Source organism: Papaver somniferum, unplaced genomic scaffold, assembly GCF_003573695.1.
Source record: "Papaver somniferum cultivar HN1 unplaced genomic scaffold, ASM357369v1 unplaced-scaffold_107, whole genome shotgun sequence".
Classification (NCBI taxonomy): domain Eukaryota; kingdom Viridiplantae; phylum Streptophyta; class Magnoliopsida; order Ranunculales; family Papaveraceae; genus Papaver; species Papaver somniferum.
In genome coordinates this window covers 12,531,705-12,550,609 of record NW_020619603.1, presented here as the reverse complement: position 1 = coordinate 12,550,609, position 18,905 = coordinate 12,531,705, and the positions used below count along the sequence as shown (strand labels likewise).

At 36.1% G+C, this 18,905-nt stretch overlaps 1 protein-coding gene, 1 long non-coding RNA gene and 1 pseudogene across 9 annotated transcripts; all 3 read right to left on the bottom strand.

Moving 5' to 3' along the window:
• Positions 1-8,725: 8,725 nt before the first annotated feature.
• LOC113328077 lies at positions 8,726-11,159 on the bottom strand (annotated as a pseudogene).
• Positions 11,160-12,304: 1,145 nt separating this feature from the next.
• LOC113328357 lies at positions 12,305-16,414 on the bottom strand. Of its 8 annotated transcripts, none has more exons than XR_003349362.1 (9): positions 15,905-16,413; positions 15,483-15,678; positions 14,872-15,050; positions 14,615-14,649; positions 14,462-14,527; positions 14,017-14,082; positions 13,187-13,353; positions 12,591-12,797; positions 12,305-12,492 (listed from the first exon to the last, which is right to left on the bottom strand). It is a non-coding gene; the product is annotated as an uncharacterized LOC113328357 (long non-coding RNA). The 8 variants fall into 8 exon arrangements; XR_003349359.1 differs by lacking the exon at positions 14,462-14,527 and adding an exon at positions 14,289-14,416; XR_003349361.1 differs by having other exon boundaries at positions 14,462-14,649; positions 15,905-16,414.
• A 576-nt stretch (positions 16,415-16,990) lies between these two features.
• LOC113328076 (BTB/POZ domain-containing protein At4g30940-like) lies at positions 16,991-18,216 on the bottom strand. The gene is made up of 4 exons (XM_026575168.1): positions 18,177-18,216; positions 17,926-18,002; positions 17,447-17,831; positions 16,991-17,346 (listed from the first exon to the last, which is right to left on the bottom strand). Exons 1-4 carry the CDS (start codon positions 18,214-18,216, stop codon positions 16,991-16,993), a joined length of 858 nt encoding a protein of 285 aa, XP_026430953.1.
• Between the last annotated feature and the right edge of the window lie 689 nt (positions 18,217-18,905).

The window sequence follows — 18,905 nt, the reverse complement described above, 5'->3', positions numbered from 1 at the left end:
GTTGAATTGGAACCTTCAAAAGTATTACAGATTGCTGGTAGGACTGAGTTGGAAAACAGTGTGGTTAAATATGTTGATGGTAGTTCGAAGATCTTGAATGAGCCTGTTCTATTCTCTTCTTGGGCTAAGGTGGTGGAGGATATAGTCGCCAACGGAGAACAAGTCTCCTAATATAATGATGTTCCAGCTGTTACTAAATATAATTTTCAGAAACAATTAGGAAAAGGAGGTCCAAAACAAATTGTGAAGATAATTTTTTTTTTTTTTTTGGAATTTAAGGGGTAATCTAACTCTGGTTCGGATAGCTGAGCGACAAGTATTTTTGTTCTTGAATTCGTAATAAATTGATCTTGCCTGGTATGAGAAGTACGGCAACACACAATTCTTCTTCCACTAACAAAGCTGATATTTGGTTCTTCTACTAGTCAAATTATAACAGTTAGTGTAGGTGGTGCTCTTCTCTCTGGACTTTGAAGTTCATGCTCATGTTGGGATAGTTTTGAGAAGATTGTTGTGGTCTGAATCAGAATTTTATGCAACTTGGGTTACAATATTCTTGGTCTTTTAACTGTCAGCAAGGTAGAAGCAGAATTTTTTATGCAACTTTGGCAGGGTAGTTTTTAACTTGAAATGGTTACAATTGTACAGTGATTTGAATCATTCAAATCAGTAATGTTAATGCTGTTTGACTTGTTGTTAATGCAGTACTCTTCAAAACTTTTAATGAAATGTAATCCGAGTTCATATTTATCATTTTTCGCACAGATTTGAAGTTAATTATGCATGATGCCAGCGTTTTTCCTTCTCTTGATTTTGCTTGAGTTTTTGTTTTTATAGATCGGTTATGTAAAATCAATTCATCTTGATTAACTATGCTTTTTCTCTGGCCTGATTCCATGTCTCTGATGTTTCTATCTATGGATGGTTTGCCCAAGGGATCCATCCCTATTCTGTCAACCCATGACAACATAGATTGTCATTCCCAGGTAACAGAAGACATGGCATAGTTGGTACCTGTTCCTCGTTGACTTATTTGGTTTAAGATTGCTGCTACTTCTGGTTAAATACCGCAGCAATACATCATAGGCGAAAATAGGAACTTGTGGAAGGAATGGGCTTGACTAACCGTAATGATTCCTCTAAATTTGCCAGTCCTGGGTTCCGTCCTGGGCTTACATGAAATTGACAATGACCTACCACTGAAACCAGCCCAAATGCTTTGGGAAAATTTCTTGTTTGGTCCTAAGCCCATAAGGTTATTTATAGCAGGGTCCAACTAGATTTTACTCTTATTCTAAAGTCCAAAGTTATTTGAAAACATGGAAATGACTAATATACCCCACTGTTTAAGTACGTCTGAAATAACATACTACCATAGATTTGAGTACATAACTGATACACTGCTTACAAATTTGAGTACATATCTGCCACACTGCTTACAAATATGAGTACACATCTAATACACTACTTAGGAATCTGAGTACTCCTCAATTCACTTTACTTTATTGCTGCACCAACACCTCTGCAGTCAACCATTCACCACTACCTTCAACTCCATCTTCTCAGTAATCTTCTATCTTGCTGCATCACAATCTTCTTAGCTTAAACCATTGTCATTTCAATTTTGCTGCAACACAGACTTGTTTTTCTTCCCTGTTTAAACAGCACTACCATCTTCATAAACCCATTGAGACGAACATCTCATCCACTGATTTAGTTCACATCAATCACCACCTACAATTCCTCATCTATCTCATCTGTATCTTCAGTTTACATCAGCAACCCAACCTTCTATGTTCCTCCAAATCCATTTGCAGCACACCTTCTTTCAAACACACACCACAACCAATTTGTAACTTCATCAAGACCACCACCAATTTCACTAGCTTGCAAATATGAACCAACAACAACTCCTGTTCCTATCATTCAAAATCTGTCATTTCTTGCAATAAGTTCTAAACTGCAGCCCCAGATCATCTCCATATCCAATTCCAGTACTGAATCAAACGTAACAAAGAGCATCTATTTCAGTATTTCACATACGTACTGAATCAAACATAACAAGGAGCATTTCCTATCAGTATGCGATATATGTACTGAAGATTCATGAACTACAAATTAACAGTATGACAACAACAGGTGACAGATCTATGAAAAATTAGAGAATCGAAAGACATATCACAGTATTTCACATAAGTACTGAAGGGTAAGACTAAAAAAGGAGCAAAAACACATCAAATAACACTTCCTATCAGTATTATACATACATACTCATGGATTATAGGCATCTCCTATCCTTGAGTTCAAATTACACCTTCCCCCAGACAACCAAATTAAGATTTCATAATACGTTTCAAGTACATAAACTATCTACCTGTTCGAAGATCACTTATAGTCATACTATCAAATGCAAGTAAAACATCGTTATCATATATGCATCTAAAAGATGATTAATTTATCTCGCAATAACTCATGTCATTTCTGTGTCCGTCCTATGCAATCTCTAATTAAGATTCATTTAAGTGCTTTGATATGCACCAAATTTATGCCTATAATTATGAACACAATAGAATATGCCCAAAACACTCATATTCATCTCATAAACGATTCAGATTATAACAGCGACCGACATCATAGCCGAAATAAAAATGAGAAAACAATTATACTCACCATAAATCTATGTCACTTGATCAACAATTTTATTTCTTTCTCTATTTTTACCCGTTGTTTGGATTTTATTGTTTGTGTTTGGCTGGGGAGCTTCCTATTCCCCTTTCACAGTATCTTCAGCTACAGACTTTACTAAATCAATCATTCCTTGCAAATCAAACTGCAAAATAAAATACCCATAAGAACAAATCAAGGTAAAATATCGTTATTCAAACTGGATTCCAAGAGGAAATCAAGTAAATGAGAACAAAGTAATGATAAGACCTGAAAATTGTCCCGTATTTCTTAACTGACCTGATATTGCGAGAACTTTGCACATTCAGACTGAAATTTCTCGTATAATGCCTCTAGTAGCTCAGAACTAATTTGCTCATCCAAGGAAATCAAAATTAGGGTTTTGAACGAAACTTCAAAATTTCAAATTTGGTGCTTTGAAAATTAACAAATCTAGGGTTACCTGGTATCCCTGTAAAGACTCATTTTGTAAGTCTACCGAACTCATTTTTGTAAAGAAGTAAATAAAAACGAAGAATCAAAGTTAATACGCACCTGATCAGGTAGAGAAAAACTTAACTGAATGTCAAGAAGAAGTGATGAATCCGTAAAATCTAACCGAATCAAAGCACATATTTCAATATTCCATATATGTACTCCTGGATCAAGCCAAAAAAATAAGAAAAAATCTATAAATTCATAGTAAACACAAAAATAAACAGTACGTCATATATGTATTGATGGTTAATAAACAAAAGAAAACTGAAAAACAAACCAAAAACCATAAAAATATCAGATCTACTAATGAAATAAAAAAAAAACAACAAGATTAGAGCAGTATATTTCAGTATACCAAATATGTACTGTTGATTCATAGTCTAAAAATCAGCAGCACGTGAAAAACAAGAGACGCATCATGAGATCGAACTACCAAAACCGCAAAAAGAAAGTGAAAACATCATGAAATCGATCGAATTTTCATGATTCAGTTGAGAAACAAAACAAAAACAAAGAAGAACTGGAGAAAAATTAAATAACATACCTGTAAAACCACTAAACATCTTCACAAACCCTAGGTCTAAACTTCATAAGCGGCAGCAGCAGAGAAGAGGAGAGGGAGAGAGAGAGAGAAAACGGATCTGAGAAGAAAAAGAAAATTGAGGAAAGCTGGCTTTTATTTCTGTTATATATAGTGAAGGATATTTTGGGAATTCTTAAAATGCACGTAATAGGTTACACACGTGTGCAGGACCTGGGCTTAAAAAATTGGGTCCATTTTTCTCTTTTCTTTTAATTATGGACCTCCGGTTACTGGGCTTTAGTGGGTGGACCTGCCACTAACTAAGAACACTATAATAGGTAGGGGTGAGCAACGGACGGACGGATGCGGATTAGGGGTCACCCGCAACCAAACCGTCAAAGTTGCGGATTTGGAAAATTGAACCGTGACCGGCCCAATCATCTGCGGATTTTTCCTCTGCGGATCAACGGATTTTGCGGGCCGGTTGCGGATTAACCGCGGATTTAATCACCAAAATCATCTAAGCAGCTAAGCAGCATAGGTCACTAGGCAAGCGAATCCTCCAAAAGTTTCCCTATCAGCCATCTAAGCAGCATAAGTCACTAGGCATGCGAAATCCGTAACTAGATGCCGACTGGAAGGGGGAAAATGCTATGTATCAAGAGGTATCAGCAAGCCTAAGACTGATTAAACCACAACAGAACAATCCAATTTCAGAAATATGCGTATTTTGATTAAACACAGGCAATAAATGATCTTAACATTCATCTGCAAAGAAAACTAGTAACAGTTACAAAACCACATACCCTAAAATGAACCGGATAGGGAGCATAAGCAATTTGGCTAGCCACTACTGCTGCTGCTTCTGAGGAAACTCATGGTGGTTGGATAGGATGAGTATTGTCTATATGAGAATATGATTGGTGATGATGATGGTAAGCATTTGAATAATCATTAAAACAGAATCAATCCTCAACTACAATTTCAAGCTATTCTTCAACTTCAAACTCTAATTCAGGATAAACCCATCCCTAACCATCATTCTATGACATCAATTCCATCTTCGAATTCTTCTTTGAACTTCTTATGAAACCCTAGTTCTTAATTTAGGGAAGAACGGAAACCTTAACTCTTTGATTCTTCAATTCATCTTCAGAACATCTTCATATCACTAAATTAATAAACACCACTTTCTTCAAAAACTGCCAGAAACTCACAAACAACATCAATTCTACTCGAACTCTAAATTCAGAAAACCCAATTTCTCTGTAGACTTCAATTTCTTAAAGATACCAATATTTAAACTGCATGCAATCATCTCTACCCTAAACGAAAGCAAACCCGTCAAATCCTTAATCAAATTAAATTCATCTCAATCAAAATCCAAAACCGATTATGAAACCCTAATTCATCTTACCGATTATCTTCTTCCAGAACTCGGATTAACACCTAGAGATGACACCTACTTCTTCAATTCATCACGTTATCAAGTAGTCTATGAATCACTCTTCCACTTAACTCAATCCTCTGATTGAATTCGACACAGGGAAAAAGAAGAAGAAAAATAGAAGGAAAGAAATGAGAAGAAGAAGAAGAATGAAGAAGAATGAAGAAGAAGAAAAAGAAGAAATTAGAAAGACGATGAGGTATATTCTGTCCGCAAACTTCCCATATTATCCTAAATACTTTTATAAATTCCATAATTGTCCTACGGTGCGGGTAATCCGCGGTTATCAAATCCCAACCGCAACCGTAACCGTACCGCGTGCGGATTTGAGAATGCACCCGTGTCCGGTCCATAACTCTTGCGGATTGGTTTTCACCCGCAATTTTGCAGACGGATACGGATGAAATCCGCGGTTACGGTTTTTCTTCTCAGCCCTAATAATAGGATCTATAGGTAATTCCTAGTTGCGTAAACTCAACCAATAGTAATCTATGGATGTTTCCAATAAGATGACCAATTGAGAACTCAACCATCAGTATTCCATAAACTACTCACCGAATCCACTGATATGAGCTATGTAGTTAGTACAAAAGTGTTGTCGAGAGTACAAACATGGTGCCAACAGGCCCAACTCTATTATATCACAAAATTGGTTTAATAACCATCAAAATATTTTTGTGGGCGTAAAATACGAGTAAAATTTGATATTGTTGTTGTAAAAATACTGCAGTGTAATAAGAGTGTCATTGTAGTGATTTTCTTTTTCTGTTTTCCGTTAACAGTTTGTTGTCTCGGACTGTGTCTTGTGCCAGGCTATAAATAACATTCTGCTGTAACTGTTTGTCGTATCGTTGATAGTTCAAAAACATTTATGTCTTCTCTCTCCTTTCAATTTGTTTCATGGTATCATCTCTTTTTAAAAAAATTCAGATTTAAATCCTCTTTTCGATCTACCTCATCTTCTTCCCGGTTAGGTTGAGAGATCTAAAATCAAATTTACAATGACGATCGTTCAAATCATTGATTCTCATGAGAATCATACAAATCAATCAAATCAAACTCAGAATTCAAATTCCTTACTTTCGACTGTGAAGTCTCAAATCAGTTTACAATTGCATGTTCACTCTAACTTCATCTCTGTTAAGCTTGAAGCTGATGGATCTAATTACCTTATTTGTCTAAATCTGTTTGAATCTATTCTGATTATTACCGATCTTTAAGATTATGTTGATGGATCTATTGCATAACCAGCACAGTTATTAAAATTAATGGAGAAAAGGCTCTTAATCCTAAGTATTATACTTGGCAAAAATACAATCGATTTGTTATGTCTTGCATCAATGTTACTCTTTCTGATCACATTTCTAGAAGTATTGTTGGTTGTAAAACTGCTGGGGAGATTTGGCTCTATCTTGAGAAGCTAATTCTTCGACAATTCTCTTCTCGTAAGTCTCTTTTTCGTTGACAACTTCACTCCATCCTCAGAGGTAATCGATTTATTTCTGATTATATTGATAAGATCAAATCAATTTTTTGATTCCTTAGTTGCAATTGATCATCCTGTGGATGATTCAGATCTAATTATGTATGCTCTTCAAGGATTAGATCGTGAATATAGTCAATTTGTAGTCACTGCAAGCTTTATAGAGACCGAATATAGTTTTAGTGATGTACATTCCAAACTTCTTCATCATGAAAAATACTTAAAATATGAAGAGCTTGAAGCTAAATCTGCGGATATGAAAAGCGTTTTACACGAATAAATCTTGTAAATCCAATCAGAAATCTCATGGATCTGATGAGAAATTTACTTCTTCACCTGACTCTGGTTTTCTTGTATGTCAAATTTGTAACATTCTTGGCCACCTTTCTAATCATTGTCGATGAAGTTACACACCTGTTTCCAAGTAATCTACGAAGAATTCTTCCAAGTATGGATCTGGTTCTATTATAGATTCACCTTCTACTTCTGCTTCAGCTTCAATTTCAGATACCTTGCAACAAGCCTTTCATAGCATTAACCTCAATTCAGCTAATGTTCGTCATGATCCAAATGTGGCTTCTTGTTTGATTACTTATTGTGGTGCAGCAAGTCATATGACAAACGATTCATCCCGTATTTCAAAGGACAAAGCTTATACATGTAATGATCAAGTAATGGTATGTGTTAGATCACTTCTCGGTCAAACTCGCATGCGTTTCTATCTCAAGCATGTTTGTCAATGTTAGTGATCAAAACTATAAGTCTTGATTTCTACTATACTTATAGCTAAGTCTCGGACTAGGATAGAAAGTTTAGTTGAGCTCAAGAACTCCATGGCAATCATCATACAAGATGAAGAACTACTCAAGGAACTGGTGGAACTTCATCGAATAAAAGGTATGTGGAGACTTGAACTTATCTATCACTCAAAAGTCTATCTACTCTATCTCCTATCTTGAGACAAAAGTTGTTTTACTATATAGACTACGATTATACACATTTGCTATTTCGAGTCGAGTTTATCTGACTTATCTATTTCTCGAAATATGTGTTCGTAAGCTTTCGCTTTGGCCAAGTTCATCTTTACTAGTGACGAAAGTCATGTTATGTTTCAATTACTTGAAAATGGCTTTGACGAAAAATGGTTTGTGAATAACAATCATATAACATCCTCTAAGAATTTTTTAATGATTGAAATCAGAGTTTAGATTATATAACCATGGTTGGATATAAACATTGTGAGGTAACTCATACATGTATAAGTCCTTAATCGTTGAACCAAAGTATGCGTACTTTGCTGCTTAGGAAAACCGGAATTAGAGTCCGCGAACCAAGTCTTCGTACCAAGTCCGCGAACCGTCGGAGGTTCTCATCCCGAGAATTTCTGCTGGAGTTTGTGAATTGAAAACAAACTTATTCCGGGTACTTAAGTCCGCGTAATTAAGTTGGTTATTTTCTAAAAACGCTTATTCGTGAACTTAAACTTATATTAACTAAGGAATGTATGTTTGCCAACCGTGGGTAAAAGTTCATGAATTGATTCAAGTGAATCAAATCATTTTTGTTTCGATTGTGTCTTGTATACTTCTATAAGATGTAAGCAATTGAACAACTCTCTAACATGAAGGGTATTTCAGTCAGTTCACTCTAAAATTGGTCTCGGTCCATTACACCCATGACATTAATTTACTCGTCCATTAAAATCTGAAAATACGCTTTTGTGCGCATATGACCCATTTTCTGCTATTTTATCCGGCATCTGCTTAAAGAACTGGTGGTTCAAACACGATTAGCGATGATTAACTAACATTCTCACAGGAGGGAATCAACCTATCGTCCTCTTAATCACGAGTAGAAAGACATGCATGAAAAGGGAAAAAAAAGGCAAACTGTACCTATGGAAATCTTGAACACCACATAATGTAGGAATACCATAGAAAGAACAACCTTAAAAACAAGATAAATAAAGCTTAAGGAGTTGCATAGTACATACTGCGTGCATACACTTTTCATTGATTAAAATCCAGTTAAGCTTTTGATGTGCATCAACCTATGCAACGTACTGATTCCTCCACGCATTCCCCAAAGTGCAGAGCCTTTTATGTTCTTATTACACAGCCCAATTCGGATGAAATGGAGTTTTCCACACATCAAATACATTTTCCTCGCTATGAAGTGCGAAAAGTCGATCACCGCCTATTGAGAAGTCACGAATTGCACCACCACTGCAACTTCTTCCGATACTAGATGTTGAAAACCAGTCAGGACCACAAAACATAGAGATACGGTCATTTATGCAAGAAAAAAGCTGCCCTTCATGTAATTTTAATCTTGGATAACGAGGTTCACTTTTGTATGGTTCCTCCAATTTTCCGAATTCCATCGAATTCCACTTTTGGTACCCGTACTTCTTAAATCTAAAAAACCCAAATCATCATACTGATTAACCACACATATAGAATTATTATTTTCCATTGCAATTGCATCATATACAGGACCCTGCTGAAGGGAAGCCTGCTTATCATCATATACAGGACCCTGCTGAAGGGAAGCCTGCTTATCATCATATACAGGACCCTGCTGAAGGGAAGCCCGCTTATCATCATACCAAGATCAAACCCTACTTTTATTTCTCAAATCCAAAAGACTGATGCAACTATCATTTCCCTTTGGGCAGTAAAACTTGGCAGCTAATAAACATTTTCTTCCGTTTAACCACTGAATCCTATCTGGATAACGAAAAGGCAACCAAACAGGTTCAGGGAAAAAATCAGTCTGTTTTCCTGTAACTTGATCCCAAACACCAGTTCCGTAAATATATGTTCCTGTGCTGCAACTAGCAGCTATCTTATCATCAGAATTAAAACATAAAGCTTTAGCGGTAAAGCCCTTCACTTGATTTTCATGGTTTAGCTCAAAACTATGCGTTAAATAACCTGTTGACGAATTAAAAAGAGCAAGTCCAGAATCTTCTCGTTCAGGTCTTTTGCAAGCACTGATCACAATATTCTCCGAATCGTTCCAGCCCATATTGTTAACTATTTGATAATTGAAATTTATTGGCGGATGTTCTTCAAGCGTCCAATCATATAGACGGACAACCCTACTATGAGCAACAGCACAACCTCCATTAGGACTTGCACTAATTGCATTACAATTATCAGATGCTTGACCCCTAACCGAACTGGTTACTCTTAATCGATTACCATCGAGTTTGCAAAACTTTGCAGTTCTCATATATCAAGAAGACCGTAGTAGTGAGCTTCCTGTAAAGTAATTTTTCAGATAAGTTGGGTGGCACATGAAGCTCACCTGTTCCTAAAAGATCAAGAAGTACAGAAAAACAATCCGGGTTGCGGTCGATGAAGTATTCTTTGTCTTAGTAGCCAGGAATGGGAACGAGGTCGGGAGCGGGAGCGGGAGCGAGGCGGGGACCGTCAAATTTTCAAAAAATGAGATACGAGAAGCGAGTTGGGAGCGTGAATTACATTTTTTTCAGATATATTAGTTATATTACCAATTTTCCAATTTTGTTATCAAGAAATAAGACAAGTACACTCTGAAATAAATCACTTTGGCCCATATTCGTACCTGCCTGTTGATTTTGACTCGAACTAGCATTTGGTAACGCAAGATTTTTGCACTATTACCAAACAGGGTTCTTGCATCAAGTTCTTCTTTTCTTAAAATCTCTCTCATCTCTTTTGAAACTTTAGAATATAGGTTTATACCTTGAGGCTTGGTGCCCGGTAAAACACCGATCAAGTGTTGACGGACGCTTGTATAAGATCCCATATAGGGTTCCGCTTTGCACCCGAAATTGCATATGAACTTCTGCCCACCACCACCTCCTCCTTTATCTCCATCTTTCTTATCAATCTTTTGAACGTACTTCCAAAGAGGAGTTGTGGTTAATTCTTCAGCTTGGTCACCATCATCCTCTTCTAAATTTATTACCGGGTTTGAAGATGTATCCATGGAAGAAGAAAGGATAAAGAAGAGACAAGATTTGACGATTTGGTTTTGCCGCTGAAGGTATGAAATTGAAGGCCTTATAAAGATTTATCACGTCTCTTTAGTTCTAGGTCAAAAATTGGAAATATGTGAGATTTAAGTTTCATGTTGGAATTAGGCATGGGAACTAAGTTTCACGGCTGGTTACAAGAAGTTAAATGTTGGAAACAGGTGAGAACTAAGTTTCATGTCGGAAATAGTGGTGGGAATTAAGATTCAGTTGGAATTGGTCGGAAGTTGAAATCACATGGTTCAGAAAGTTGGGAGCGCGTTTTTCGCATGCCAGGAGCGCGCTCCTAACACGGATCTCACTTGGGAACGCAGAACCGCGTATCTCATGCAGATACCGTAGGGCCTTTGACGTTCCTGGCTACTTTATCTTTGTTAACATCTGTTGGCTGAAGGTTCCATTCTTCATCTAACATAGCTCCTAACATTGAATTTCGGCTCACACTTGCAAGAGTTGTTGCAGTAGTTTCAAAGATTTTACCTCTGACATTGAATCTAACCTTGTCTGTTCGGGTTCCCATGTTTCCAGTTGGGGTTTTCAACATTCAGTCTTAACCCTTTGTGCGACTAATATCAAGTACAAGTAACGCGTTTGGCGTATATATATACTGCACAGAACCATCTCAGATAAAGAAACTTGTTTAAAATAGCATTCTTGTCCATTAAGGAAAGCTAGATGACTAGGTATATTATATTAGTACTAGATTTTGTGCCCGTGCATTTTCGTTTTTTTAGCCATATTTTTTTATTAGGTGTTGTGGAGTTGCACCTTCCCGTCATGATACATTTTTGATTGGATATGACTCGGCTTCGCCTCGCCCAGTCTCAATGCATTTATTTGGTGTTGCATTTTTGATTTATTGTGGCGAGGCGACACTTAGGATTTCTGATTTGGTTGACCATATTATATATGAAGATAAGATTTAAATTTAAACATGAAGATAAAATTGAGGTGTAAGAGATACACAATACCAAAAATGTATACGGTTAGGTTCCATCATAATCGTATTTATACGGTTCAATGGTGATTAAAAATGTACAAACGTTGATAAGTCATGATTTCTTTATTAGTATTTGAGAGCAAAATTAAGAGTATATTGGTCATAGGTATTGGTCGAACTTAGGGTGAGCTAACTTCCAGCCCGTGAATATGACTTCCACTAATCAAAAGTTCAAAATTTATCCACCGCCCAATTCACCATCAGCCATTAAGAAATGAGTTGATAATACTTATATTTAACCTCAACCCCTTCCACATGTATCATGCACAATAAGGTTTACACGATCATTTGAAATGCAACTGAGGATTTATCCGGGGTGTATGTAATACCACTACAATTGTAAAGAAAAGATAACTTGGAAAGAAAAAGGTAGAAGACTAGTAATATATGTAGAAATTGTAGATTTTGGTGAAAATTTCTTTGTATATAATGGCAACTATCAGTGGGGAACAGGGATTTGAATCTAAGAGGGGCTTCAAGAAACAAAACTCATACTCAAAAATATATGGGCTGGCTTCACCATATTAACCAAAAGAATTTGTTTGAGGGTGGCTTAAGCCATCCCATGTTGGGATGTAGTTTCGCCCCTGGCAACTATGTTTACTCAAAATATTAAGTGGAAGCTTTTTTGTCCGTGCAGTCAATCCGATAGTCTAGCCTTAGAATTGGTAATTTTAACTTCCTGCCGAATTAGAATTTACATCTCAAACTAAAGGGAATCAGTCAATGTGCAATGAACTAAAATTTTAAAATATCATGCAACTACTTCTACCAACTAAAAGTGATCATCGTAATCCCACTGACATGGCCTTCAGAATCCAATAACTCAGCACTACCACCAACGACTTCATTTCTGAAAATATAAAGTGAGAAAACAGAACATTAATGACAAAACATGGAAGGAACTTAGTATTAACAGATAACATGCCATTACAGTGAAGGATTATATACCTTTCTTGATCTTTGTATGCGTTTGTTCCTCTGGATTGACAACAGATCGAGATACCAGTTTGCTAATACAGAAGTGCTTGATGCCTCTGCTCAGGTGGAAGGCTTATGACCTGCCAAAGGTGTGCCTTCTCCATATTCGATGTGGACGTTGACTCTGACCTAATTGGCCGGTGGGAACAAATTACCTTTAGGCAGCAGTTCACAAACCTAAAAACAAAAAGAAAACAAAAAAGTAACTATTGCAGTCAAAATTACTCTTAATGCCATAAAATCATTTTGCAAGTAGTAGAGCACACGCTTCACTAAAAAATTAGTTGGTACTGCACTACTGCTATTTCTTTCTGAAAAGTTTCAGCATGCCTGATTACTTTCTCTTTAACACAAAAAATATATATGTACTTATTGATAGAAGTTAGTAATTGTAGCCAGAAAGAGCTGACCTTTTTAAGCGGCTATGATGTTTTAACTTTCAAGTACATGAAATTCATATAGTGTGATCAATTTAAGTATTAGATTGAGTTATTCTGAAATGATGGGTAAAGGACACAATTAAGTTGGCTCTCTAAGAATCAAAAATAAGAAAAAAGATAATATACCTTGTGAAAAGTTGTTTAAGATTTCTTAGACTTCAAAATTTGAGCAAACCCAATATGTAATAGGAGATATACATATTGCTGCTTCCTGTAAACATGAATCTTAAAGTCTCAAATGGGATTGTGGAAGAAAAATCCATGACGAACCAACTTGCCACTTTGTCAGGTACCTGCAGAAGCATATGTAGACATTTTAAGATCAATTACAATATTAATATTTATCTAATGTTCCCTGCCGTATCAAAACCTGTAAAAGAGATGTGTTTGGTGTCAAAGCAGATATTGGATTAAGTTCCCTTTTTCTATGTTCCCTTTCAGCCGTCATTTGTCTTAGAGTCCAAAGAAAAATATTATTTTTTGTTTCAGAATCCTATTAATATGTTTTTGTAGCTAAGAAAAGCGAGTAAAGGTAAATAGAAAGCCCATATAACACTAGTTTGATTAAGAATAATCGCCACCTTTAGGCCTAAACCTTGCTTGCATGAGGATAATCCCTCCAACACTGGATCCCATATCATTTTACATTTTTTAGAGACCCCGAGAGGTAATACCAACTAAATGATTATGGAATAAATGTTGGTAGTAAAAAACCTAGGAGAGAACCAATAAATAGGCATAAGAACTAATAGACTGTTCGATTTAATTTCTAGCCAAGGGAAATGGAAGTTTTAAGACATTCTAGAAGTTGCATATTACAAAAATGAAACAACATCTCAACTGAAACAATATCTAAACTGTCAACCTAAGTAAATGACTTAGGTCATAAAATAACTAAGAGAAACCACTGAACTATTGATTTGCATTATATAATATACAAAAAGAAGGGATTCTACCAACCCATGGAGACTGCTTTGGAACCCATATGGAGCATTTTTTCAAGAATTGTAGCGCAGATCAGTCTGTAAGCAAACATCAAGAAATTAGTAGCAGTCTATTGCATCCCTATTGTGTCTGAATACTTGACATAGACATAGTAATACACAATGTAGCACTTGTACTCTCAGTCAGGTAATAAGTAAATATCCTTTTCTTTTATATCCTATGCATGGATTTTTCTTATACAAACACGGCCTAGAACTGAAACAAAAAAAAAGGGTTTCCTAACCTCGATGCACATGATTGATTCCATCGGAAATTAGAGCAGGTTAAGAACTTGGCTTGCTCAAGTGTATGAAACAGAAAGAGTCAAATACTAATACCTAATTGCTTCACTGGATCAATTCGATTACAAACCTGAAAAATTGCAAAAAAAAAATACAAAAAAAAAATTGAGCACACCTGCTAAGCAAACAACAAACGCAAAGCATCCCGAACAATTATAACTTCAGGAGCCATCCATTATGGCTGCAGAAAATACCAAAGTATAGACTTTGATGATCCAGTAAAGAAAAGGAAAGAAAAGAACTAAGGCAGTGTATCGAACTGTGTTACCGTTCCTTCCCCGACAGCAGCATTCACATCATTATCTAATAAATCAATGAATAATTATTCTTTGGGTTACAACTTCATCAAATGTAATGCGGGACAGGGGCACACAGTAGCGGAAGCAAACGTATGATCATTTTATACGAACCTCAATCCAAGTATTGGGGTTAAAAAAACGGGTTAACAAAATGGCCTCCTGAAAACTATAGAATGATACAAACTCGAAAACGTAGCTTTTCTAACAGTAAGCTTATTGGCCATACCTCTGCTAAACTGAACTGGGCATATCTACCCCATCCTTAAGGCAAGTTCGTAGCGTACCACCATCACCTTCCAAGGATTCGAGAATGATAGATATAGATACTAAAAGAAAACCCAGATAAGTTAATGGTGCCCAAATCTGTAGGTCTTTTCTAGGAGTGGAAGGTCTTCCAGAATCACGCTGCAAACAAAAAAGGCAAACAAAAAAGATTAGCTAGAACCTTTAGTTAAACAAAGCTGTACATGTATGTGCTTGCTGAACTACAGACAATGAGTTAGAGACTCAAACGTTCACGGATCAGTCAAATATTAATCCTGAACCTCTTCTATTCAAAAAGTTTTTTTTTCTTAGATGTAAAACAGTAGAAGTCTAAATTTACCTTCAACTTCTTATTTATGTCTTGTGTTCCAATTCCCATCTTAGACCTACAGATTATCTCAACATGATCCCTAAGTGCTGTCAAAATATATATTTACAGGATATCCTATGCATACAATGGTACAACGAAAGATCACGATACATCGAAAGATCAAAATGCAATTTCACTCCATGTTCATATCGAATGCAAGAATTAATCTTAAATTAAAACTAAAAATGTGCTTCACCATTTACCTGAATGTTACCACAATGATGCATGTGAGCTCCCTTCTCCAGATTGTGCAAGAGCATCACAGACAATTATCACCTTAAATCTGGAGTACAGAACTCCCTTCTCCAGATTCCTATCATATAATTGAGCCCATAACCGAATTCCAAGGACATAAACAAAACCCTCTTTTGATTATAGAGCTTACAAATTTCTATCACCCTGCAAATGAAAAAGTTCAGAAAAATTAAAGATAATCAACCAAAAAAAATAAAATAAAGATTTCCCTAATATTCAAACCCAAAAAATCATCCTTAATTTTTGAATGAACAAAAAAGAGGAAAGGTCAACAAACAACTAAATAAGTAAAGACTTGATTTTTATTCGTTAAATTTTTTAGAAAATCAACGGGAAATCAGAAAATCTCAGAAGGATGATGCTAGTGCACATGTTAATTTGTTGACGTCGTTTGAAGATTAGGGATAGGAAACAAATAAGAATCAGTCTTAGCTGCTCTTCCCAAAACCAAACCCTAGTTTCTGAAATTCTTCAATTGTCTTAACTTAATCATCAATCTCAGTTCTCAATAACCCTTATCAATTTCACCTCCGATTCCCTCTTAAGTTTCATCATCAATTTCTTCTTAAACCCTGAATCACCAAACACCGATCGAAATATCACCCATAAGAACATCAACTCTTTTGTCTATGGCATAACTGGTGGATTAGGAAATCACCGTTCAACGTGGGTTAGCAAACCCTAATGTTTTTCTTTTTCTTTGTTTTCGTTTTTTGTTTTTTTTTATTCTTTTTTCTTTTGGGATAATAAATAAAAAAAATTCTTTTATTTTATGAAGAAAAAACCTTGAGAAAAAGTGAAATCAAACAATTCTGTGAGATGGTGACCGTCACCGTTCAACATGGAGTCTAAGGAACTTAAGATTTTAAAGAAGTTAAATACGGAATAGGTATTAGGACTGCTCCCTGGATAATTCCACGGCCACCGGACCTGTCTATTAAGCAGATCCACGGCCGCCGACCCTGACCTTGATGATGCCAAATGCACCGAACTCTTCTCTATTTAGATCTGGAGCAGTTATATCCAATAATATTTTGGTCTTGCAAATAAATCACGCTTATTGATATGGCTAGATATATGCCTAGTGCAAAAGTTTGGTCATGAGTGCAGACAGAAATTGTGTGAATAGTTCCTTATCTGACATCTACTTAAAGAACTTGGGTTACAACATATTTTAGAAATAATTAGTCGAATGGGCATTGAAAGAAAAAAAAAAATTACACAATAGTACTTCAACAGTAATAGATTTTTTTTTTCAATTCAACTTTCACTCATTCTTGCTAGATTTGAAATATGAAGTATAAACCAAGAAAACTCAAATGATTGCGGGGGATGGAGTCTCCCATACATCGAACACATTCTCCTCACTATGAAGAGCAAAAAGCCGATCACCACCTATTGAGAAGTCCCGAATTGAACCACCTTCACTTCTAGCAAGACTGGAAGTTAAAGCCCATTATTGATCAACACCACCATGATACACAGTTATATCATCATCAATGGAACAGAAAAGCTGCCCTTCATGAAACATTAACTTAGGATGATCAACAGGAACTAAGTTAGGACCATGATTTTTGACGTCTTTGATCCTACTATACGAATTCCATCTCACGCGTTCTTTGGGATTTCTGAAATCTAAAAATCCCAAATTTTCATTATTACGAACCACACAAATAGAATTAGTTTCTCCTAATGGAATAGCATCAACAACATGAGTACTACTACAAGTAAACTTATCATCAGACCAAGACCAGACAATTCGTTTATCTCTAAAAATCCAAAACATTGATGCGACTTTTAGAATTGAAACAGCTATAAGCAAATAAACAATTACTTCCATTTAACCATTGAATCTTATCAGCTTTACCGAAACGCGAATGCAAAGGCAAACCATCTAACGAATCAAAAAAACCAATTAGTTTCCCGGTAACTTGATCCCATACTCCAAGTCCTTTGTTACTTTTTCCACTACTACTAGCAAATATTTTATTATCAGAGTTAAAACATAAAGCTCCAGCGTCGAAGCCTTTGACCTTATCTTTTTCTTCGTTTAACTGAAATCTGTGCCTCAATTTCCCTGTTGATGAACTAACAACACCTATGCCTCCAACTTCCCAACTTAAGTTCTGGCCTTGGCAAACACTCATCACTAAATTCTCTGAATCAATCCACTCAGTATCGTTAACTATTCGGTAATCAAGATTTAATGACTGGTGTTCTTCAAGCATCCAGTCATATATACGAACGACGCTACCATGAGCCACAGCACAACCTCCATCAGGACTTGCTCTAATTGCCTTACAATTCCCAGCATGCAGGACCTTGAACCCTAACCGAACTCGTTAGTTTTAAACGGTTACTATGGAATTCAAAAAACTTTGCAGCTTTTACTTGAGCGAATAAACCATAGTAGAGAGCTTCCCTGTAGAATAATTTGTCAGGTATGTGAGGAGGGACATAAAGATCACCTGTTCTTAAAGATCAAGCAGAACAGAAAAACAATCAGGGTTTCGATCAATGAAGCATTCTTTGTTTAATTACTTCTCTTGGTTGGAGGTTCCACTCCTAATCAATCATAGCTCCAAACATTGAATTCCGGCTCACACTTGCAAGAGTTGTTGCAGTTGTTTCAAAGATTTTACCTCCAACATTAAACCTAACCTTCTCAGTTTGCATTCCCATGATTCCAGTTAGGGATTTTTCAATATTACCTTTATGTGGCCAAAAGTATAGATGTGTCCGACCGTGTATATACATATATGGTAACCATCTTGGATAGAAGGGTTGCTTAGTATAGAGTTTTTGTCCAATTAGTAAAGCTAGCTGACTAGGCAGTGCCTTCTTTTTTTCAGTTTGGTACGGGATACGTACCGGTATGTTCCACCGGACCTATCCCACTCCACCAGATCTATCCCTTGAGAAGGTCTATCTAGAAATATTTGAATTCGTGTATGTACTATGTAAAAAATTGAACCGTTATATTAATGAACGATGATGCCCAAGTTCTACCCACTACCTACAAATGAAGGATGATGCACAAGTTCTACCTACTACCTTGAATCTGCACGCGTTTATAAATATTATACATCAACCATCCCAAAACCCTAAAACAATAACAACAACAGCAAAAACCATGAAGTTTAACAAGCAAACCCTAATGTTAAAACAATCAGTTTCTACAGTGAAAAACAAGAAGAAATAGGAAGCAATCACAGGAAGGCTCGGAAATGATTCATGAAATTCCAACTCTTCCTGAAGAAATGATCTATGAAATTCTTTGGAAGTTACCAGCGAAATCACTCGCTAGATTCAGGTGTGTGAATAAACCATGGAACCTCAAGATAAGAAGCCCTAACTTTTTTTCCTCTTTT